The 24,258-nt window shown below is 35.5% G+C and overlaps 3 protein-coding genes across 4 annotated transcripts in view; 2 read left to right on the top strand and 1 right to left on the bottom strand.

The window, feature by feature from the left end:
* The window catches only part of LOC110841546 (zinc transporter ZIP3), a 29,357-nt gene extending 21,951 nt beyond the window's left edge, over positions 1-7,406 (top strand). Inside the window, exon 2 of the mRNA XM_022087203.2 lies at positions 5,427-7,406. Coding sequence (XP_021942895.1) covers positions 5,427-5,551 — 125 coding nt within the window. The 3' untranslated portion in view covers positions 5,552-7,406. The remainder of the gene's footprint in view (positions 1-5,426) is intronic.
* A 2,397-nt stretch (positions 7,407-9,803) lies between these two features.
* Positions 9,804-20,695, top strand: LOC110841532 (core histone macro-H2A.1). 2 transcript variants are annotated; one of them, XM_022087173.2, is made up of 8 exons: positions 9,804-10,113; positions 10,313-10,419; positions 11,373-11,601; positions 11,947-12,056; positions 12,586-12,766; positions 13,144-13,318; positions 14,698-14,874; positions 16,935-20,695. In XM_022087173.2, the coding sequence occupies exons 1-7, from the start codon at positions 9,942-9,944 to the stop codon at positions 14,858-14,860; spliced, it is 1,137 nt and encodes a 378-aa protein (XP_021942865.1). In that variant the 5' UTR covers positions 9,804-9,941; the 3' UTR covers positions 14,861-14,874; positions 16,935-20,695. The 2 variants fall into 2 exon arrangements, with proteins under 2 accessions (XP_021942865.1, XP_087203736.1); XM_087347610.1 differs by having other exon boundaries at positions 9,807-10,113; positions 14,698-20,695.
* A 1,875-nt stretch (positions 20,696-22,570) lies between these two features.
* LOC110841533 (uncharacterized) lies at positions 22,571-24,245 on the bottom strand. The gene is made up of 3 exons (XM_022087174.2): positions 23,746-24,245; positions 23,513-23,635; positions 22,571-23,214 (listed from the first exon to the last, which is right to left on the bottom strand). Exons 1-3 carry the CDS (start codon positions 24,015-24,017, stop codon positions 23,028-23,030), a joined length of 582 nt encoding a protein of 193 aa, XP_021942866.1. The 5' UTR covers positions 24,018-24,245; the 3' UTR covers positions 22,571-23,027.
* Between the last annotated feature and the right edge of the window lie 13 nt (positions 24,246-24,258).

Raw genomic sequence — 24,258 nt, 5'->3', positions numbered from 1 at the left:
TTAATAATTTATGTTGAAGCAGGAATCATGCAAAACAAGAACCATTAAGAGAAATCTTCAGTTCATCTTCGTGCACCTTAAAGGGTAAGACGTTCTCATGACAAACATACTAAGAGAAAGAGAAAGTCTTGTAAGAAGGGTCGTATACTTACAGGGACAGGGTCAACTCGCCTGCCAGCACGCATCGTTATAAACATACATGTCTGCGTGTCTTGTCCTCAAACAACGGAGCCCGTGAGATTATCTCGTTATGTCTAAAAATAACTCAAGGAAAGAAAATATTAAATTACAAAAGAATAAAGAATCCCATGCATGCTACATGCCTCGTTCAACTCGCCCTTCCTGATCTGGTCAACCTAATAATATTTCGGAAAATTTGCAAATTACGAAGCTCGTCGTTATACAATTTTGTACTATATCCTGACACTCCTTCCACCTCATATATAAATATTCTCCTCAAAATCTGAACACTATATGAGATTTGAGGTTATCACAGCGGTGAGGATGGCGATCGCGCATTCCGGGGTTGTGACGTCGTGATTACCAACGTTTCGGGGAACGCGTCGCTTTAATTTCGGAACACATCAAATAATTAAAACTACTTCCGATGCAGCGATCAATGGTTCTTCCCTCTAATTATAATTTCTGCAGTGGGGTGAGACTGTGTGTCTGTAAAACTGCGGCCGCTAACGAACCGTTGTCCATCCCCCATATGACACAGGAGTGAATACTGAGCAGAGGTAGAATGTTATTGACGGATAAAAACTGGAGATTCGGATAATTAACAGTCCCAATGCCACTTTCCCCACCATAAATCCGATACTGAAAGCCGTAGGTTGTAACCGGAGCCTCCGGTGACTAACCGCCTGAGCTATGGCACAGCCTTTTCCCCTCAATGTGAGGAACCAAGGAATGTTAAGGAGGTCAACACGTTTATCTGGTAGTTATTTGGAGAATTTATACAATGCACGGTTTTATAACGAATAATTGTAGACTCGACCTCTCGCACCGTCAGAATTTAATTGTTTACTTTATTATTAGCTCGCTGGTTCCCATGGTTACTGTTTAACAACAAAACCTCTGCACAGCAGAATTTATGACGTGTGCGAACCGGCTGATTATTTTCGCATGACCGCCAGTTAGTTCAAAATTTCACGACTCAAGACTGCAAAAGAGGAACACGAAATTATAAAACAGTTAACCACATACGTCAGTGTAAACTCACAAAGATAAGAAGTCTTCCGGCCAAGAGTTCAACCCAAGACCTACCAAACACGAAGCAGACGTAGCAATCATAGTAGAAGCGGCAAAATATCTGCGAGCTAGAGCTACGTCACAGTAAAAAAAAAAGTAAAGTTGTAACGAGCAAGAGGGAAGCTATCGATTTCCATACCTCGGCTGGCTGTCGAAAAAGTTTTGGCAACAGACAGAAAGAAAGCTCGGAGATATCTTGCGACAAGCAGAAAAACCTCATAGCGACTATCGATAAAGTACTGTTCAGTGCTACAAAGATACCGTCGATTACGTGACGGCGTCTCGTATAATTGTGAGAGCCTGTACCCACCGCCCACATTCAGCAAGCCGTGTGCGCTCTTCAGTGCAGATATAACACGCGAAGGCCCGGACACGCGACCTACTTCGCCCGTCCAGAACGGGGGCTACCGGGAGTGTAGAAAGATGTTCCAGCACGGTACGAACATGTCTCTTCCCAGACACACAATTTGACAACTGTTCGACTTCGTGGCATACAAGTCTAAACAATTAACTTATTTTACATCAGGTATAATAAACCTTTCCAGACGTTCTGTAATAATTTTCAATTGAAATATTCCTCTAACCCATTAACCTCTGTCTGTGTAACGTTGACACGAAGCCATTTAATTATAACAGCAACAAATAATATGAGTATGAATTATGATGATGTAATAATGTCCTTGGAATACAAAACCCCGTGGATGCGGTTTCCATGGTGTACGGAATGTACTGGCTTGTGGAGAGCGAGAAGTACATGGAACACCGAGCCACAAGGCATGTCGTTGCAAACAATATCATCACGTGTGTTTGCCTTGCACTGTTTGCACAGTTCAACAGTCCTGATTATCCCTAACCACAACAGTGAAACAGTAACATACTGTACAGAATGTCCATAAAATACCTTAATAACTTAAAAATACTCTAGAATGCCACCTTCGTAGAAAAAATAACTTATTTCTGTGCCTTCTTATTTATAACTCTTCACCTTACTGAGCTTTATAATTAATACACTTCATCTAATATTATTAATTTAATTAACAAATAATATTAAATATACATATAACACGTGGGAATTAAAAAATAAGTGCAAAATATTGATTGGAAAACCTCAGAGGAATACATCACCTAAGATAGATATCTAGGGATAGATAAGGTAATATTGAAGTGGGTCTTAAAAAATTGTAGACTGACAGCGTTTGTGAACAGCTTGTAAAGAAATACTTTTACATGCAGTTAAATTATATCCTTGCGTAAATCTTATCTGTCGGATGGACTGCAGCGAGGTTGGTAAAGAAGCTGAATAATTAGAAAATAAATAAATGTTGTGTGTTTTTCATTGTCGCTAATAATTGCATCCACGTCCATTGCTATTATGAAACTAATAAGAACCCACAACAACAGCAGACGTTAATTTTTCATCAAAAATAAGTTCTGGTAGAATCTCTGTAAATAACTGGAAACGAACAAAGCGTAATGGAAAAACTTGGAAGAATTTCGTCACTTAACACGAAAATGTTTGCCCTAAAGCAAATCTTACCCAAGGAATTTCAAGGTTGAGTCTATAATAAAACTTACGAAACGAGTACGCGGGCTGGAGTTTGAGTCTACGTGTGTTTTTTTTTTGGTTTAAAATTATTTACAGACGTTTCGTTAACCACGTAAATTTTTACAACATCGAATGGAAAACATAATGCTTATGAATTAAAAATGAATCTCACTTGAATTAATTTTGAACCAGAACAAACCGGAGGTACTAATTCATGATATCTGAAGACGCAAAACAGAAATAAGAAATTACAGGCCCTGGTGGATGTAAACGCCAATGAGGCCACGTATAAATTATGGCGATGTCTCGATAAAAACCTGGCGCCAATGTTTCACTCAAAGTCTAAATTTGGAGGCTCGGGTTTCTTCAGCGGAAACATTTCCAAACCGGATTCCGATTCGTATTTCACTTGTCTACGTCTTCATTCTTTTCCATGCATTTACTAGCTTAAACACACTTCAGACTGCAGGGTCATATATATGGATTAAACCCATGGATTTAAGGCTATATTCATAACTCTCATAGTTCATTTATTTACCGCCACGGTGGTCTAGCGGTTAGAACGCTGGCCTTGTAATCCTGGGGTCTCGGGTTCGATTCCCGGCTGTGCCCGAATTTATAACTTGTGTTGTTGGGCAAGGCCGTGGTCTAGGCAACACGGAGTTTTCCTCCGTGGCATCCCAACAATTACTTCATTCACACACAGAAGAAGGCAATGGCAAACCACTTCTGGATCATCTGCCAAGAACGTATATGAACAGGTCCCAGTCCGAGAAAAGGATGGAAGGATCCTGTTCATATGGACCTGTCGTCAGACAGAACACTAAATAATAATAATTTATCATTTATCTAACGACGATGTCAGACTATAACAGTGCCGAAACGTGAATCGGGAAGGAGCGGACATGGGATAAATTAAAGACACTATCCCGGCATTTTCCTGTGAAACCTGAGGAATACGCCTCTTATTTAATCACATTTTTTACTCCCACACTGGAGTAAAAAGCTTGAGGAAAAAGTTAGTCTATATTATATTTAATCAAAATATATGAGAGTTTTGAAGAGGGGTCCGCAGGCCAGGAACGTTGAGAAACGCTGTTTAGAGGATCGTGACAGTGTTTGATTCATTATATAAGTATTATTTTGCTCATTGCCGATTACCTGATGTACACACGACGTTTCGGGATTTGGATCGACTTCTGTCTTCAGTGGTCATGTACATCAAATATGCCTCAGGCATCGGAAAAATGTTAAACCCAATACTGGTATAATCTTCACTGGTACGGCACAAAATATGTGACACAGATCTCAGCTTTGTTTGCCTATATTTTACCTTACTAGATCTTGTAAACAGAACACAGCTGAAAATAACACCCGAGGAAGTGTGTTTCGAAACTTACTGTAGTTTTAAACTGCCTCGGGATTCAGTAGGTGACATGCCTGTGCTGTGTATGTACAGCCGTTTGTGTACGCAATTAGGCAACCAAGCATACGTAAGCAGCAAGCAGGAGCAATACCGGTTGCATAACTGGAGGGCAATTTTTCCATTTTTTGTTCTCTACGGATTCCTCTCTCTATTTTCTGTCGGTTTGCTGGTTAATTTTGTGAAGTGTTACGTTTAAAAGACCGTCACTTATTACATAGAGCTGTTATTAGTATGTTGTAATAATTGCAACTCAAATGAAAAAATATTCACTGCAGAATTGGGCAGTGACCTACTTTACGTAAATAATTTAAATTATTACTCTATACAATTTTTAATAAACATTTCGAAAGAAACTAATATTCTGAGGAACAGAGGGTTGCTGGGAAATGGGTATTTTGAAGCATAAGAAGGGGTGGGTGAAGGAAAAATATGGTAATTAGACGTAGCAAGTAAGTAGGTTGTATATAGCAGCTTTGATGCCTTTGAAATATTTAACAGATGACAACCTCTTTCTTGTTTACTTTCCTGTACATTAATCACAAATTGTACCAGTCGAAGTTGGATATTTGAAATTCTCGTGGCAGCGAAGATGTAGACACAGGCATAAGAGGATAGCCGCTTCGAGAGACCACGAAAACCAACAAATCCCGAATACAAGACTCGATCAAAAATAGAACTTCGAAGAACAGAAAACTTTTATTTATATTGGGAAGGAAAATTTGTGTGACACAGAGTGTCCAAAAATACTGACCACACCAAACCAAAGCATATCACCCTGTCCCGGTGGCAATGCAACGCAAGCATCTTACAATTCTTAGGAGAATTTTTCTGAGGTTACAATTAAATTTATTTCTTCTGTTTTTCTTGGTACTGGGCGTGGAGTTAATAATAATCATTCAGTGTATAAAAATAATATATGTCCATATTGAAATCAATGACGTCTTTTCGGGTGATTAGCCCCGTAATTCTGGAGTTATAACCCAATCGTATTTTGAAAGATCACATTTTTTTTTAGACTTGTATGTGTGTAAAGTTAGGATTCTGTGAACACAGCAATGAATGCAGGGAGTTTCTTAAACACCTGAGCGAAATATGAACTGCTTAATAAAGATTTTATACCACGGACATTTGATGCGATGAACCGCAAAATGTTCAGCACAATTTTCAGTAATCAGTTTTTATTTTGCTTTTTGCTTTCAGCTGGCCATGAGCACAGTCATTATCACGATCACGGTCATGGGGAAGAAGATTCCGATGTGACATTCATTAACTCAACAGATCATCACGGCCATAATGACGATCACCACCACCACCACCACCACTAACAAGGCCCCTTATTAGTCATGTACATCAAAAGAGAAGTTAATGAACTCTGACGTCACATGACCTGGAATTACATTGAAGTTTATTTAGTGTACTGATAACTGTAATCACGCTTGGGAAAGAAGAATGCAGAAACCCTTCACGGTTTTTTGTCTGTTGGACTGAATTAAATAAAGTATAGTTTGTAGTATATTATTTATGTGAATATTTGTTGAAGAAAAACTTTAAAAGAGTATTTAAAATGTAATAGCATAATATGGCTGTCAATGCTTGCCAGCTCTTGCCAAACAGTAATAATTTTTCGTTACTTATTTTTTTTTTCAACGAATAAAACAAGTGTCAATGACATTAATTTGTATTATAATACTTTATAAATCACTTAAACAGTATTGTTTGTGTGCACTGTGCGGGTCAGCCTGCTCCATATAGTTCAAACGAGAAGCAGAAAGCCTGTGACATCACGTTATATGTAATCTAAGACACTGGTGTGTTTCTTATAAAGTAAGATCATGTTTGGTGATGGCTGTACCATTACTTTTGGAGTAGAGAATTATTCGAGATACAATTATATGATCGCGTTCTCCAGACTCTCCAGTTCCTATAGATAAAACAGTTAATATTTCAATTTTCAGCACAAATTCATATTTTAATCGTAACCTGTGATAAACGACAAGCAAATGCGAATGAAGATAATTGTATAAGTTGACCGATACCCTGATGATGCAGGCAGTACGCACACCCGAAACTTCGGTCAACTTCCACGAGAGTATACGACGCGGAATCCCAGAAGACAGCCATCTTGATTTACGACATTTTGAATGTAATGAAGGAAATTGCGTAGAAATGTAAAGATAACCTTTACCCTAACCTTTATAACGATTACAACAGCTTAGATGTTTGGGAATTACATTACTTTTTTGCTCCAAATGCCGGGTCAACGATGAAACATGAGAACGGAAAAACACGACCCGCCATTATGATCATTTATAAACTTAAAGGACACAAAAATGCAATGAAGACAAATCTTCCCCAAGCAGCTATGTTCCTGAAGTAGTCATTTATTAACACACACGCCTGCAATAGTATGTTTAGACTATACATCAACTTTATTTAAAGGGTTGTAGAATATGGTAAATAAAACTATCTTGTCTTCTTATTAGTTAATAATTATTCAGAGATAAAAGACAAGAATTAAGTGATATATGCTATTTTAAAGTTTTTTTTTGTGATATTGTAGACAAAGTATTTAACTATTTTATTATTAAAAAACCCAAAACTGTAGCTTCATAACCAATAATAAGTTTATAAACTTGAAAGTAATTTTAAGGCCACAAATATTGTGTGTTTTGTAATTTAAAATATATACTACTGATATTATTATATGTTATAGCTTAATATTTCAAGCACAGAATCATAATATTTGAATGTTCAGTTATAGAAGGACTTACGAAGAATATTTCCAGTATTAATTTTTAAAATATTGCCATATGTTACAATTATTTATATTCAATTCTTCTTTTAATCACTTTTCCAAATGTGTATTGTTTCCATGTATAGAAAATACACTAAGTTATGCGTGGATTAAAATTTGTAACTCTGTACTTTATTAACTTGAATCCTTTCCTTCTGAAAGACAGTTTAAAGGTAAAAGTATAATGAGTTACGAAGTTCATAAACATCACGACAAAACTTGCCACTGGATCATATTCTGAGTCAGTCCAACCCAGTTCACAGCTTCCATTTCAGAATATTAAAAGAAAGAAAATTCATTTATGTTCCATAGATCCTTTATAAGACTAAGCCAAGGATGTAGAAAAGTCATGCAAATATAAAAAATGTAATCGGTTGTTAAAGTTATTTATGCATCTTATTTAATAAAAATATTATAAGACCCAGAGCAAAGTAATGACATCAGAGAAATATCTTCAGTATAATATTTAAGACCTCACTTAATGGTACCTGCATCTTGTCGTGGTCGTGGGGCTTGAGTACCTCAGTGACCCCAAGAGCTACTGGTAGGGCGTCCCTAGCCAGATTGGTCGAGGGGGAGAGGTCAGATTAAGACAGGTACCCTGGTCCTCCAGGTTGGGGGTTGGTCGCAAGGCTAACAACCTTGCGCCGTAAGAAGGAAGATGTTTTGAAACTTTAATCAAAGCCTCGGACAGACGGACCTAACAGAGGACCGAATGGAAGAGGAGAATTGAGGAGGCCATGGACCGAACACGGACCAGAGAGCCATAGAAGAAAAAGAAGAAGAAATTATTTAAGAAATTTCAGTTAAAGTAACTTATACTACAGAGTAAGTAAGGATTTTACTTGTTAGCACTTTCTTTTACTATTTTAATATAACCTATATCCAGGCCATTACATATCCACAATATAATTACAAGATGTACATATAACCTTTATATACCGAATATTACAAGGTATTCAATAATCTTCCCCCCCTCCCCCAACTATAAAAAGTCTGAAAAATATATAAATAAATTTAAGCCAGCACTAAAAGAGGTACATGATTAGGGCAATCATGGATGATGGAGGCAGCAAGGATCTCTGAAGAAATGGTAAACTTCTACCAGACTATGAAGTGACACAACCCATCTTTGGACTCACTGCCATGAAAACCTCAAATCCTACACAGCACTAAAAGAGCACTATTTCACTCCCATTCAGTAGAAGAATTTACATCAACCAAAAATTTTCATCTATTATAAATACATGTAAGCATTAGTGAGTATGCTTTCTTTTATAAATATTTTGTGGTAATACTTGAGTTGCCTATAAATTACTGCCATAACTATGTAATTTATATTTTTATTAGAAGAAAGGATTGTATTTGTGCTATGACGTGTTCCAAAGCCTTGGCCTGGTCCCATGAAGAATCTATGGAATGTAAATAAATTCTATTCCATAATATGAATATGGGAATTTTATATCTACTTCTGTTTTCTATCATTAAAGCATGATTTAAACCACTCTTCAGCTTGAACAACATAAAATATTGGTTTCAATAGAAATTCACCATAATTACGGTCAGTGCTTTAGCAAGGTGAATAGGATATACCTGCATGATTTAACTCATAATTTGAACACCTACTGCTAATAATCATGCAAGAAATTAATAAGTTAGAAAAAAATAAAATATACTCACAAGGTGTCAGGAAGAGCATTCATCAGTTTCTGTAGATATCATGCTTCATAAACATAATATGTTCTGCAAACTATAAACATCTTATATTCACTTCATATAATAAATAAACATCAGTACAGTTTAATGACTTCTTCTCACACTATCACACTTGTCAGGTTGTTGAAAGGCGAAAACACCAACGTTTCGAGATCCATCTTCGTCCTCGTCCTCAGTGTAATTAAGCCAGAGGATAATTCATCATACTTAGTCGCCCTGAAAGCTTCAAATCATACAACAACAATTTCACTCCTGAGACTGTATTCAACATTTGAACACAAACCGCCATTAAACAAAAAAGTCAGAATAATACAAAGACATTCACCAGATGTCAGCAACGTGCGGTCAAAGCATATTCTGCCATCTATGGACCGTTGACACAACCTCAGGACATGATTTCAAGTGAAGATTGTCAACACCATTCGGAGAACGAAATACTTGAGCATTTATCCGACAGCTGGCACGCAATGTGTAGAAATAATTCATTAGCGTGCTTCGAATAGAATCGTAAGATCTATACGGGAGTAATGTTTTTGATAATGATGGCAACCATGAAATTGTCACAGTTTCTTCCTACATATATCATTTTAAATAAAGGAAATTTCACTCCATAAGCAAAAATTCACTTATTACTGCAGTTCTTTTTAAAATTGATGTGAGAAGTTGCACAAACTGCAGCAGAGTAGAAAGAGTGAAGATGTCTGCAGAAACATAATACTGTAACCCTTTTACTACAAGAAGGAACCACTATAAAAATCCTGGGAACATAGGGCTGTAGCTGTGGCAAACTTTATGAATTTGCCTAGGTGTCGGATAGCCGTAAAGAAAATCTCATTTTCTGCATGATGGGGGTTGTGGGAGAGGAGTGTAACCCCTCTGTTTAAGAAATAAACGTAACTTCAAGCCTCAGTGAATTAAACACCGGTTGAAATGTAGCATGATGAACTCTGCAACAACAAAGACAAATCGACCTTGTATGAAAATAAAATGGGACTGTGAAATAAATAATAGCATGTACTTTAAAAAGGGATGAAGTTAGTGGCATCTGTTTATGGACTATATAAACATTGTAGGTTAGTCGCTGTAGAGTGATGTAGTTGATCTTCTGTCCAGCCATTCAATGGTATTGTAGAATTGTTATGTTTATGTTATTTTGAGTAGGTGCGGTATTTATTATAAATTTACTGACAAAAACATAGGCAAACATGTCAGCAAGAGGTGGAAAGAAACGTCAGAAAGCAATGTCTAAGTCGCAGAGAGCTAACGTGACATTTCCGGTGGGGCGGATGCACCGGTATTTGAAGATGGGGACCCACCGTTTGCGTATTGGAGTCGGCTCTCCGGTGTACATGGCAGCCGTCATCGAATATCTTACAGGTATGAAGCAGAAATTGAAGATCACGTATGAACACGTGCACAAATTTATTGAAATAAAAGTATTTTTTGTACAAGTAATTCTGAAATTTCAGTTACAATACACAATTTTGAGCACAATTATTTTTACTTCCATGTAAAATTATTTGAATTGTGAGGTAATATTTTTAAATATGTTTTTATAACATCAGTTTTGTTTCAGCTGAAGTTTTGGAGTTAGCAGGAAATGCTGCAAGGGACAACAGAAAAGGACGGATAACACCGAGACACATTCTACTGGCTGTTGCAAATGATGAGGAATTACACTTGGTAACAGAATAATTTGTTTTGCAAAGTCAGTATCATGACTGGCTATGAACTGGATGACTGGGGTTCAATCACTGATGGGGGCAGAGGATTTTTCCTCTAGTCTCTGTGTCCACAACGGCTATGGGGCCCACCCAGCCTCCTGTCCAATGTGTACTGTGGGTACTTTCCTGAGAGTAAAGTGCAGGCGGGGCATGACGCTGACCACTCACCCCCATGTAGTGCTGAGGTTAAGAATAAGTAGGAGCTATACTGCCTCAACCCCCAATAGCCTTCATGCCAAAAGTGGGACAGCTTTTTATTTTCTTCTGATTTAATTACTCTACATGATTGACTTCTACTGTTTGTATTCTTGTACCTTGCATCATGGTTGAGTGGTTAACATTAGCATCCCACATCATATATGGGAGATCATGGGGTCTAAAGTTAGTCTTTAGGCTGTTTATCTTCAGGCTTTTTCATGTTTATTCCACATAATTCACAATCCCCCCTCATTTGGTGCCTGCACCTGAGAAAGTATCAGTAAGCAAACTTCAAATGCATTCTTGACTTCAGTATAAAGTATAGTGGTAAGCTTATGCCCTGAACAAATTTATGGTTAAACACATATATGAGATATTGGTGCATAAATTGGTTAAAAATGGATGTATTGAGGCTTACTATGTGACTTCATACAGTCAATCTAATGATTGACTTTCTGGACTCACTTTCTGAAAGTTGTAAGTGTAGCTAGTATTTTAGAGAACTTCTTCAAGTATAATCAACTGTTTTATTCAGTCATTGTCAGACACAACTTCTGTATCACTGAAACTAAAACCAATTAGCCTGTTTTATTTAAGTAATTTAATCTGATTAAGCAGATTCATGTAGTAGTAATATTATTTATGCTCAGGGGATACCAATACTTCAGGTATAATTGTGATTAATATTAAATGTTAATATTTATTTATTTTTAGTTACTGAAGAATGTGACAATAGCATCAGGTGGTGTTCTACCGAAGATCCACCCAGAGCTGTTAGCAAAGAAGAAAGGTGGGAAGTTTGTGATGGGCAACAATATGCCACTTACAGTTCCATACAAGAAGCCCATTGCTACAAAGCCCATATCACACCACAAGAAACCATCACCACCAGTACCCGCATCAAGTGGTGTTCGGACTAAGAAAGCATCTAGTTCCTCAGCAGGTGATCCTTCAAATTCCTGCTTGTTATTAGTTTTGTTTGTTTTTTACATTAACTTTTATTGGCTGCAGTCCAAAGGGTCAAAATAATATACCACTAAATCCCAGAGTTAAAGTGCAGCTGGTAATCTCATAGTATGAGGTCTTAAATCCCATATTATCATTTTACAAAGGTTAAATGTATGAAAGAATTTTAAGTAAAATTAGTGGATGGCTCATTAATCAGGAGGAGTAATAAGCATTCAGGACTTCATATGGAAAAACATTATTAAATATTACTGGTTGTAACAGGTATATAGAACTGTATTATATTAATTTGGGTTGAGACATCACATGTGTGTTCTTATAGTGAAAACTGGCAAAGGGAAGGGCAAAGCAAAGGAAACAAGTACTAACAGCACCACAGCTGGAACTGGGGTGACTATATTGTCGGAGAAGAAGCTGTTCCTTGGGCAGAAGGTGAGACTTTGTACCTCCTGAGCATGTGCACATATTCTGCATTAATATATGGCATATTTTATATCAGGACTTGAACAGTTTTTTTTAATTCTGGTACCGAGACACGTGTTTCAGTGAGCAGAAGAAAACATCTAAATTCTAGGGGGTTAGGGCACTCTGAAAATTTGCAACATTGAGCTAGTCTGATGTGTCAGAAGAAAATAATTCAGTCACATCTATTTTGGGCAGTAAGTAAGCATCAATTTAAATGTCCTTTGAAGTAGAGTTTATATTCAATAGATGAAGATCAAAATGATTTTTGCCTGACTTCTTTTAGTTCAGACCCCCAAGTGCTAGTTTTCATCAGAATCCATTTAATTGTTTTGGAGATAGAACTTGTGGATGACACAGTCTCCTTTGACTTTGTGCAAATAATGTATAAAGATTATTTTAGAGGAAACTATGGAGTCTGATAAAACCATAACAGAAGATACTCCCTATAGCCATGTTTAAAAGTAAAGTATTTTCTTTAAGCATAATTTAATTACAGCTCACAGTTGTGCAAGGAGACATCACCAACATAACTGCAGATGCACTGGTCCACCCGACAAATACCAGCTTTGCAATGATGGGCGACGTGGGGCAGGCACTAGAAAAAAAAGGAGGAAAGGAGTTCTTGCAAGAAGTACATGACCTGCGCTCTTCCCACGGTTCCCTCGACTCCACCACAGGTACAACACACAGTACATTACATTGTTTTGACTGGCTGTATTTAATATACAAAATGTTTTAGTAGTTGGGTCAATTTTTGTCATAAGGTCTTTAGTTGTCATTACACTTACAGATGCATTTTTGTTATTTTTATATGTTTTCGTGTTTTTTTAAAAAAATATATATTTTATATTGGTGACAGTGGTAATAATTTGACTCAGAACCCACTGGGTAACATTACTTATGGAATTTTTCAATGTTTAAGCCGTGTTTCAGTCAGATTTTTGCTTTTATTAAAATTTGAATATTAAGAAGTTTATAAAACTCTCCATTCTATTTAGCTTTTTGCTTTCACGATTGTTTCAGCATTTATCTTTCTTTCTTTGTCTTACTACAGCAGCAGTATGTTCAGGTCACAATTTCCCAGCGAAATGGGTTATTCATGTGAATGGACCTTCATGGAATGAAGTAGATTCAACTGATAAGTTGGAGAAGACCGTGAAGAACTGTCTGACATTAGCTGATCAGAAGAATCTGAAATCATTAGCCATACCTGCTATAGGTAGTGGGAGGTATGTTCCACGAATGAGTGCCATTATTATCTATGGTTTTTTAGCAAGACAGTGAAATTCTCCTTTAATATAAAATAAGCAAACAAACAACTATTAACACTATAGAAAAGACACTTTTGTCATACGCATTTCAACCTCAAGAGGTCATCATCAGCGGCATCAGGGAAATTAATTCATTTAATCAAATGGTTTAAACTGGATTTAGAAAATAAATAATGAATAGGGTATTTAACAAAAGTATTTCAAGCGACACTGCACTAGATGTTGTTATTCACGAGGGTTGAACTCTGCACTTAGCTATTGATCCAGATTCTGGAGTTCACAGGTATGAATGACGCAACCACAGTTCGCCGTAGACCAGCTACGGCCACCGGACCATCCGATCAATAGCTAAGTGCAGTGTCGCTTGAAATACTTTTGTTAAATAGCCTATTCATTATTTATTTTCTAAATCCAGTTAAAACCATTTGATTAAATGAATTAATTTCCCTGATGCCGCTGATGATGACCTCTTGAGGTTGAAACGCGTATGGCAAAAGTGTCTTTTTTATAGTGTTAATAGTTGTTTGTTTGCCTATTTTATATTCTATTACACTACACGGTATGCAATGTTTTAAGATTCTCCTTTAATGTTTCTCTAGACGACATTAGATTTGGAAAGCAAACTGAGGATGAAGTTTAACATGAGATAATGAGAGTGGAAGGATATGAATTCAGCTGGAAATTAGAAGAAACATTAAATGTTTAAATTAATTCTAAAGTGTTCTGATGATATATTATAATTAGTTAATGAATTTCTGGACTTCTATTACGATCAAGTATTCTGAAAGGAATTGTTTCTTCTTCTTAGTTTTAGTTCTTACATATTATATGCCAGAATAATACCTTAAACTGGGTCATGACCCCTTCCTTCTATATAATTTACAATTTATTATTCATCAGTGATCCTATCATTTGACACTAATGACCATAACAGAAGACCAATTTCAGTGACAGATATTTCTTTCTTACTTTCTTATTGTAAATTGTCTTGTCTGTCATTAACAAAACCTGATCTTAGGGGTTTAGATAGCTTTAGTTGACTAACTGTAGTTGTCCAGTGATTGAGGTTAGCTTTTCTAATGGAGCCAACAGAGTAGGCATTCCCCATCTTGTGATAAAATCTTCTCAGGTGACTAGCCACATCAGTACGAATTTGTAGTTTGTTTCAGGTAATGATGTCATCATTCCCTGAGGATGGAGGCCGAGAAGGTCTCTGAAACAGACTGTGAACCCGCACCGATGTGGCTAGTCACTCAAAAGTTTGTATCACATTTAGTCACTGCAAAAGCTTCAAGTCATGTATAATTAATCACTTTCCTTGACTTTCTTTGTGACAGGGCTGGCTTTCCAAAGCAGCAGGCTGCTCAGACCATCTTGAAAGCGATCAGCAACTATTTTGTAAATGTGATGTCTTCTTCACTCAAACAGATCTATTTCGTGCTGTTTGATATGGAAAGCATCGGAATCTATACTGCAGAACTTGCGAAGCTGGACTCATAGAATACAATGTTAATGTGAGTTATCGATCAATAAGCAGCAGGTGCAGGCATGAGCTGCATAAAGGACATTTAAAACTCTGAATTTTATTTTGTCTTGAACTGCTTATGCATTTTGATGAAAGAATGGGGTGTATTGTGATGGTCACGTGAAAAGTATTTATCTAGTGTACATTTGTACATTGTATTAGATGTGGTAGTAGGTTTGGATAATGTATGGGGATTCTGGGTACGTTGTTTGTTTAAAGTGAGACACGTAGATGAAAATATGTGAAGAAAACTTAATTGTAAGTGGCCAGTTAGTATGGAATGACGCTTAATTGATTAATATTGAGTAGTACTTGGTACTCAAGAGCCTTGTTGTTAGTCATTTTATATTTTTACTTGACAAGTCTCTAATCATGAAAATGAATAGCAAATATGAAAGTGTGGTTATTGTAAGATTTCAGGTTCTCGTGGTGGTGAGTTTGAAGATGACAGCCTTCTGGGATATTGCTCCATGTAGTTTCATAGAAGTTTGACCAATGTTTCAGAGGTGCATTATCCATCATCGAGGTGATGCCTAATGATGGACGCATAACATGTCTCTGAAATGTCTCTTATTTTCTATGAAACTACATGGAACAATATCCTATAAAGCAGTCATCTTAAAGTGTGGTTATTGTTGTATATTTGAATTACCATGGCACTGCAGTACTGTGCATCTGGTAAGCAAGTACAAATTTATTGCAAATTTATAGTACTACATATCGCTGTTTGAGACTGGCAGGTACATAAATGGAGTTAAACATTTGCAGTGTTTTGATGGTCTTCGCAACTTCACACAAATTCAGTAACATCCCATTTTTAATAATTGTTTGTTTGACAAGACTTCAAACTGTGGGCAACTTTATAATATATTTGTGAATGAGTGCATGAATCCTGTAAAATTGATTATTGGGTACAATGAAACCACCAAGAAAACTTCCTCAGCCGTAAATCACCTAACTTGTCTTTGGTTAGGTATCCAGTTTGAATATTAACCAGAGAATGATTATCATGGCTTAAGTGTTGCGGTTTTTTCCAGAAAAATAAGAGGAGATAAGCCACATCTACTTCCTTCAAAATCTCTCCTGCATCAGTATATATGATTGAGATTTAAGAATTTAATTCTGCACTAATTAGACTATACATCTGGTACAGCCTTTATGAAGTATGACTACAGTGAAATTCCAAATATACTTTATTGAAATTCACAATCCCTATTTTAATTTCTCAATTGAAAATTTTATTTTTTGGGCTCTATTATCTATACACAGTGTGTGCATTTATTACATATTATATGCGAGAATAATACCTTAAACTGGGTCATGACCCCTTCCTTCTATATAATTTACAATTTATTATTCATCAGTGATCCTATCATTTGACACTAATGACCATAACAGAAGACCAATTTCAGTGACAGATATTTCTTTCTTCCTTGTAGTAAATATTTGTGATTTTGCTACAGTGAGAGATACTATCAGACATGGAAAATGCTGTCCAACTGTCTGTGCTGTTGAGGGTATACATTACCCAAAAACTAATTTGCAATAAACCAATACAACATTAACTGTGTCGGGCATTGAGAATGGGTGTTATTGATCAGAGCACATGTACAATCCAGTGAACTTCTGTTAACGTATGCGAGCATAAGTAATTTTGACGTGTTTGCAGATATGGCAAGTGCCTTAGAATCAGGTACATGCATGGCGTAAATAAATTTTCATTGATGGTTTCCTTATATTAAGATGCTTGTGATTTTATTTTTAAATTGGACACTAAAAGATATTCTCAGGGCACTGTCCCGACATTCGTAATATGCAAGTATTAGGAGTTCTGAACTTGGCTTAGACAAAGTCTGAAAACAATGGATTGAACATAGACCATTAATCATGTTTGAATATTTGCAGAATTTTCTTTGGCACAGTATTTTGCAACTCACATAGTTGTATTTTGCATTTATGAGAGAACTTATTACATTTTTTGTTATGTTTCCAGATTTTACTTTTCTTTTAGGGATTTTTTCTCCACAATATATTATTCTTTTTCTACAGTTACCAGAGTGCTTAGCAAAGAAGTTGGGAAGAAATCTGATTTGTTTCTGCTAGTATTAATTTAGTGCCCAGATTATAAGAGAATTCCAAAGCAAGTATTGGTGCAACATTTAGTTTGTTTAGAAATAGTCATACTATTTTAAATATAACAAGTCTGGAAAGTAAATAATAATGCAAAAGTATGTTGTTTTGTGACACTAACTCTTAGCTGCACCTAATGCAACATGACAGTAAAATTAAATTGTCCCTGTTGCATATAACATTTTCAAATAGTATTTAAAAAAATACTCACACATATACTGAATTCAAATGAAATTTATTTTTCAAATTGGTAGAATTTTAAGATGTATTCTGTTTCCAGCACCTACATAATTTGACACATATATCTGAAGATTCTGGTTTTATCAGCTAAGAGTTTGTATTGTGTAAAGAGGGCTTCAGTTAACTAGTCTTGATTGTGTAGATACAGTGAAATTAAATGGCACAGAAAAAGGTTACAGTGTAAGCCTTTTATGTGATGTTAATTGTATTTAGCTAGTCATGTTGTCATGGAACTTTGATCAAAATTTATTGTATTGTTTAGAAGACATTTTCTAGAGAATTTTATTTCATAGAGTAGCTTAATAAAGAACTGAAATGATGTGGGGTTACATCCATGTTCATAATGATGGTGTTCCTGTTATTAATCATTGAGCATTGTGTAAACTGTAATGTGGTTAATGGTAATTTCTTTAAAAACATACTTGTACATATTGTGTGTTTGTCTATGAGTTTGCTGAATGTGTATTAATTATGACCAAGTATTTTTACACTTCATAATGAATTTTTAAATAGTGCACATGTATATGTGTGTGTGTGTGTGTGTGTGCATATTGTATGTGCTTATTATGGTGCCATGTCTTTTTAATATCAGTTCTGTATTATATTATACTTCATCGCTTCAGTGGAAAAAGAAAAGTGGAGTGGATTTGTTGTAATTCTATTTATATGGTTTACTTTTCAACTGAGTTTAGGATAAAAAGTAATAACTTATTCAATACGTTGAATGGGTACAGTAGACTGGATGGCTGGCTGACAGGGATGTTAAAAATATTCACTTTATCATATTTCATAATTTGTAACTGGGATGGGAAGAAGGAAAATCATTTTTATCTCAGATTGTAGAATTATATATCAAAAAAGATAGTAATTAGCATTTATTAAGATATAATAAAATGTTTTTATATAACATAATTTGTACAGATAATTCATGAGATTTGTTTACAACTTTCTGTGATTGCACAGACAAACTAATGGCATGCATGTTTAAAAAATATGTAAATTAATTTCTAAAACCAACTAACCATACAGTTGCTGAAATTAACAGCTGAGTTCAATAACAGTAACAGTAAAAATTCAAACATGTGCCAAAGTGATACACTATATTTCTTGTATAGTAAATTAACAAGTATAGCTCAAACAAGATGTGAAGCTTAGATTGACTGCATAGCAGAGATTTGGTGTGCTTATATCTAAACATTAGTATATATAAGTTATATCTGTAGGAATTCTTTTTGCTCAAATAAAATATAACAAATTAAAAAATGGCTCATATAAAAAATATATACATAAAGTGAAACATATCATAAAGGTCTGTAACTTTCATTTGATTTTTTGTTTGTTATTTAATGAGATATGAGAAGTATACTAATCCTGATTTTAGTCCATAATAGGATCTTTTATTAAGAATTTTACCAGAATTTGATAAAGACCTCTGAACATTAATGTGCAACAGACAATATGTGATATGTTCACAGAACAGGAGTGTGCAACTGTAAGATACAGAGTTCAGAGCAGGCCAGCTTCAAAGTTTGGTGTAAATTATGGTTAATTTAACTGCTCACCATTAATGTAATAACTTAGTACCAAAATTAAAAACAGATATAAGGTACATAAAGTGGTGTTAAAAAGTAAAGTATAGTCACACATCACAGCATTTCCTTTTGAGTTAAATACTGTTTGAAATTTAAAATTATTAGTAATATACTCAGAGTGACTGACTACAAAGCTATAATTCTGGTAAATTAATCAAATTAAACTTTACTATTTCAGGCACTAAGAAACAAAATGCTTCAACATGACCATGTGTGTTCCAAACTTTGGTGCTTTCATTGACTTGTCTTTTTCTTTAATTCTTAGTTTTAATTTTAAGTTAGTTGGTTTTGGAAGGGAATTTCACTTTTCCAAATGTGTTGTGTTTTATGGATATTCACTGCCAAAATGTATAAGAATTACGCTGTGAACATTGTGTTCATGTATTTAGTAAGACTATTCTTTCATATTTACATACTTTCCTTAAAACATCATGAATATAGTGTTATGTTCTTTTGAAGTTTTTATTTTCATCTATATACTGAAATGAATTGTTGGCTTAGTGAGACACTTGTCATAGATTGTAAGAAAATTATACAGCATATTTGAAATGAGCTGGAGCCACGTATAAATATCGGAGGTCCATTCTGGATATAAACATAATGCAGTTTAATTTGTCTTTTTTGACATTTAACACACTAACTACTAGTACATAATTACTATGCCTAAGCTTTGCTACCAGGGTGTTTGGTTAGAACTGTGATTTAGGAAACTGGCTCATTGTACTAAACATTTGTAAATAATATAAAATAAATAACACTATCATTATTATCTTTCAGTTTTCAAGGAATTCCATCATTAACACATAACTGAACAAACATAGATTAAAGCAATGCATTTGCCATTGTGTACCACCCCCAGATTACAGATACTGTTATTGCTTTGTGTGGTGGATCAAAAGAAATCACATAGAAACCCCCCAAAAATTATTTTAATTGCAGTATACTAGATCAGAAATCTCCCGGCAGAACAAACAAGTGTTAATCATACTTTCCAGTCATGGTAGTATGGGTAGTAAGTGTGTTAAAGGCAGTATGTCACTATAAAAAGGAGAGAAACATTGTGTAGATTTAATATGTACGAAATGGGAAGTCATGGTTTCTAACATTTTCTAATTCAAGCACTGGTGTCAGTAACTTCAATATATTATACACCATTGAAAAGTAATGTTACTATAAATATTTAATTATTGTGCAGAAGTGTTCGAAGTATGTAATTGTTACATTCCTGTTACAGACCTGTTTAAATTGTGTTAAATCACAATTCCTATTTGTATCCTGTGCAGGTTTAGTGCTCACAGAACTAAAGTTTGTTTGGTCAAAGATGTTTATGTACATTTAATCTCTTATGAGAAACATTTAGATGAATGATTTTTGTGCAGTGCATGTGATTGTTGTATGGATAACTTTGATAATTGGTTGGGTAAAACAGAATTTAGAGTGGTGAAAGTAAATGGATAATAAAATATTGATATGTCACGGGGTTGGGTAAGGAATAAGTGAGTTTCTTGAAATTACCGTATGTTTTAATATATATTAAAAATATCAGTTGCTATGGGAACATAAATTAATACAAATTGTGCCCTTTAAAAGTATTGTCATTCAAGTGTAGTGCTGGACAGACCAGGGTGCCTCTGTCCTATGTCACTATTTTTATACCAGTGTAACTGTTACCATATGGTTCTGGACAGGGAAATTGAGACTGACATTTACATATTGGAAGGATGAAAGTTAAAACTTGTTTCAGATGTGACAGTTGCTTACCTAATTCATTCTAAAGCAAAAGATTTTAGTTGTGCTTCCAGACCTTGTATGTGTGTACATATGAATAAATGGAAAGTTGTTTAAACATTTTGGATCTGAATTTGTTTAATATTAAAAAATTAATATAAATGAATTGCTTCATGCCATACCTTAAGTGGCTGGACACTGGCTTCTGACTGTGGAGACCCTGATTCAGTCTTGGGTTACTTTGTGTGACACTGTTGATCTTGTATAAACATAATATGGCAATGCAGTGACACATTTGATGTACATAATCACTTCGTTTTATGTATGGAGTCATTCCAGTCATCAAATCATGTCATAAATTTTAAACCAAATACGGTACAACAGTCTTTATAATGTAATTTCTATGCTTCTATATCTCTCTTTGATGTTTATGTTAACATCACATAAAATATTCACACAATTTGTAATACTCCTAAAGAGTGGTCACAACCTTTCCCACCTCAAATCCTACCAAAAAATGTATGGTGGTTTGTGTAGCAGTAATAACCATGGGACATGGAACTGTATTTTTATTAATCAAGTAAATTGTCTCTAATTTCAAGTAATTAAGGTGCCATGCTTACATGAGTTTTTTGCCAAATTTAGCATTTCTAAAACTAAGGTGTCTTAAATAATTTCAAAAAGGGAACATTGATATGGACACAACAGAAAACAAATCACAAAGTTTTATATTGAAAATGAACCGAAGCCCCATTATATTCCACTATGCCTTTTACATCTCAGATGCTTCACAGTAGAATTACTTAGGGAGGGAGAAATACTGTTTGAGTCTAGCCTGAAACCCTGTGGGATGAGGTACAGAGATGTAGGAGCTATATATCTGAAAAGCTACACAGCCAATCAGCAGACAATAGCTAATCGGTGTATGTAACTATCACCTGCCTTGAAAATATTTAACATTAACCTTTCAGTTTTCTGCAGTTTGCTGTGCCTGGTAATAAGTTTATTTTGTGCTGTAAAGTATTTAAGCTATGGCTGTCTCAGAAGAGTGGACATATGAAAGATATAAGTTATCCACAATGAAACATGTGAACTTATTAGCTAGGCCTCTGCAGTGAGAAGCCACTGACTAAGTACCTGTGCAGACGGACCAGGATGTCCTCAGTGAAATATATTCCCATTTGGTAATACCTGATAAATACTAAAAGAAATGTCTGGTACCCCATACAAAAGAAACTTAGAAAATACAAAACTTACTGCCAATAGAAAAGAAAGTACATAGTACAAAAGTAAAGTAAAGTAAAGTTTGTCCCACTATACGCCATGTAGGTGTTTGGGGTGAGTGGAGGTATAGCTCCTCTCTTCCTTGACCTCAGCACTAGATAGGGGTGAGTGGTCAGCATCACGCCCCGGCCGGTTTTACCCCCGGGAAAGGACCCCTGTACCCATTGTAGAGGCGGCTGGGTGGGCCCCCGAGCCGGTCTGGACGCAGAGGCTAGAGGAAAAATCCTCTGCCCCCGTCAGGGATCGAACCCCAGTTGTCCAACCTGTAGCTAGTCACTATACTGACTGAGCTATCCCGGCTCATAAGTACATAGTACAACTTGGTTATATTAATTTTAAATGAGTAAAGTATGTGAAGGAATTTTAGGTTGTAAGGTCATAAAGTTTTCCCACCACAACAGGAGAACTTGCCAAATGCTGTATGCAAGTGTATGTATATATATATATATATCCCTGGTACCACAGTTTGAGAACTGCTGTTATAAGCAATTCAGCTTCTGTGATCTAGATGATCACAGATTGGAGATCACGATTTTATAAAATTTAAACAGTTTTGTCAGTCTCAGCATTGAACAAGTCTTTAGTTTCATATGCAGTACTTTTATTTGTGAACAGATCCCAATGTAATACAGAAGCAAATAGTCCACTTGAGATGCATGCAACAGTTACAACCATATTTCTGAAGGTAATTATGAAAATAAAAATACTAAATAATCACATCCATCTGGCCTTTATTGGCTAAGCAACAGAACACAGATATCACCTACAGTATCCAAAAGCATCATCGGAAACTTGTTAGTGCACAAAAATTTGTTCTGTATAACTGGTGTCCAATGCAAGATGAAAATACTGGGACATTATCACAATGTTCTAAATTTATAATTCTTTCAAAAGCAGCATGAGAAACTCCACAAAACAATGGTTAACATCTCTCTCAATTTCCTTATTACAGACTAGAGTATGTATTGGATATATTATATGAGAATTCAATATATCAACTTTTAAAAGGTACTTCAGTTCTGACAGGTCCAAACCTAAACATAATTGACAGCCTGTTATTATGTCTCACTTTTCAAATTCAATTCAATGTCCACACTGAAATGTTACACTACTGTTTAACCTGTTAATAATAATTAATTACATGATAAACCAAATTTAATTATGTATTTTATTCAGATCCTCCAATTTCAAGCTGTGAATCTACAAAATTTAGGTAGTTCTGTCCAACTCCAATAAGTGTGATTCCTGAGGATACTCCAACAAGGCTGCAAAGAGCCATGTTTTGAGGAAGTGCATTTCTGAGTACAGCCCACAGGAGGACTGAACCAAATGCAAAGATGACAGAACCAAAAGTGCTAGAAAAAGAAAATCATTAAAATATCACATTCAAATCTTATCAGTAGTTGACCTATTTTTTTATTTATTTATATCACTGCGTCGTTAATTCGTTACGTAACGTTGCATCAGTGGGGATGATTATGAAATAACAAAGTGAGAACGGAAAAATGACATTTTAAGGTATTACTAAGGTATCACCTTCTGGGGCCAAAGTTAACCATAAAATTCTTCAGCCCGAAAGTTGCATTTAAATTTACAATGGACATATATCTGTATGCATACAGCACACCCACTCATACTAGCACTACAACTCACCTATAAACAATTCGCAATGTCCATGGTGCAGCATTTAAATGTGGTCGATTATAAATGTACAATCCAGATCCAATAAATGTACTGAAAAGCAATATGTTGGTGACATCACGCTTTGGGGCGAATCTGTTGACAAAATTGTATTGGACTAATCACTACTACAGTACTACATCTGATCCGACTAAACTAACACTGCAACACATGACGAATTCAAGAGACTAACAAAATTCACATACCTTACCACCAAACCCGGGTTCATAACATTTACAGACAAAAAAGTATAGCTTGCGGCACCCAGAACAGGCGTGTAGTAGAACAAAACATTCTTCTTCGTCAAAGGCTTAAGTCCACATTCTTTTATTATTGAAAGTAATGACTTCTGTTCTTCTGCTCTTGGTTTGGCGGAAGCCATTTTCCAATAGTACGTTATTACTGTGGTTTTGGGCGATTGGTTTCTCATACGCGTACAATGTTCTGTGAAATATTGCTCAGAGTAACCAACAGACATGTAGAAATTTTCCCAATCGGAGTATTGAACTGAATGATTGAGAAACCTTTAGATTTCCCTTTTCCATATTTCGTTGTCTGTACAGGAAACGGAGTCAGATTCTGTGCCATTGTTTATTTTGCCGCTGCACATTTTTGGGTAGGTCGAAGCGTCAAATTGTGCATTCAACTTGACCGACGATGGCTTCGGCAAGTCCTGATTTCACAATGATAGGTTAGGTCAGGTTATGTTGGCATCCTCC

The sequence above is a fragment of the Zootermopsis nevadensis genome, unplaced genomic scaffold (assembly GCF_977971745.1).
Source record: "Zootermopsis nevadensis isolate Lab colony 2312 unplaced genomic scaffold, Znev_1.0 Znev_ptg000012l, whole genome shotgun sequence".
Taxonomy (NCBI): domain Eukaryota; kingdom Metazoa; phylum Arthropoda; class Insecta; order Blattodea; family Termopsidae; genus Zootermopsis; species Zootermopsis nevadensis.
The sequence above is the reverse complement of the archived record's forward strand: the minus strand, read 5'-3'. Positions and strand labels throughout refer to the sequence as shown.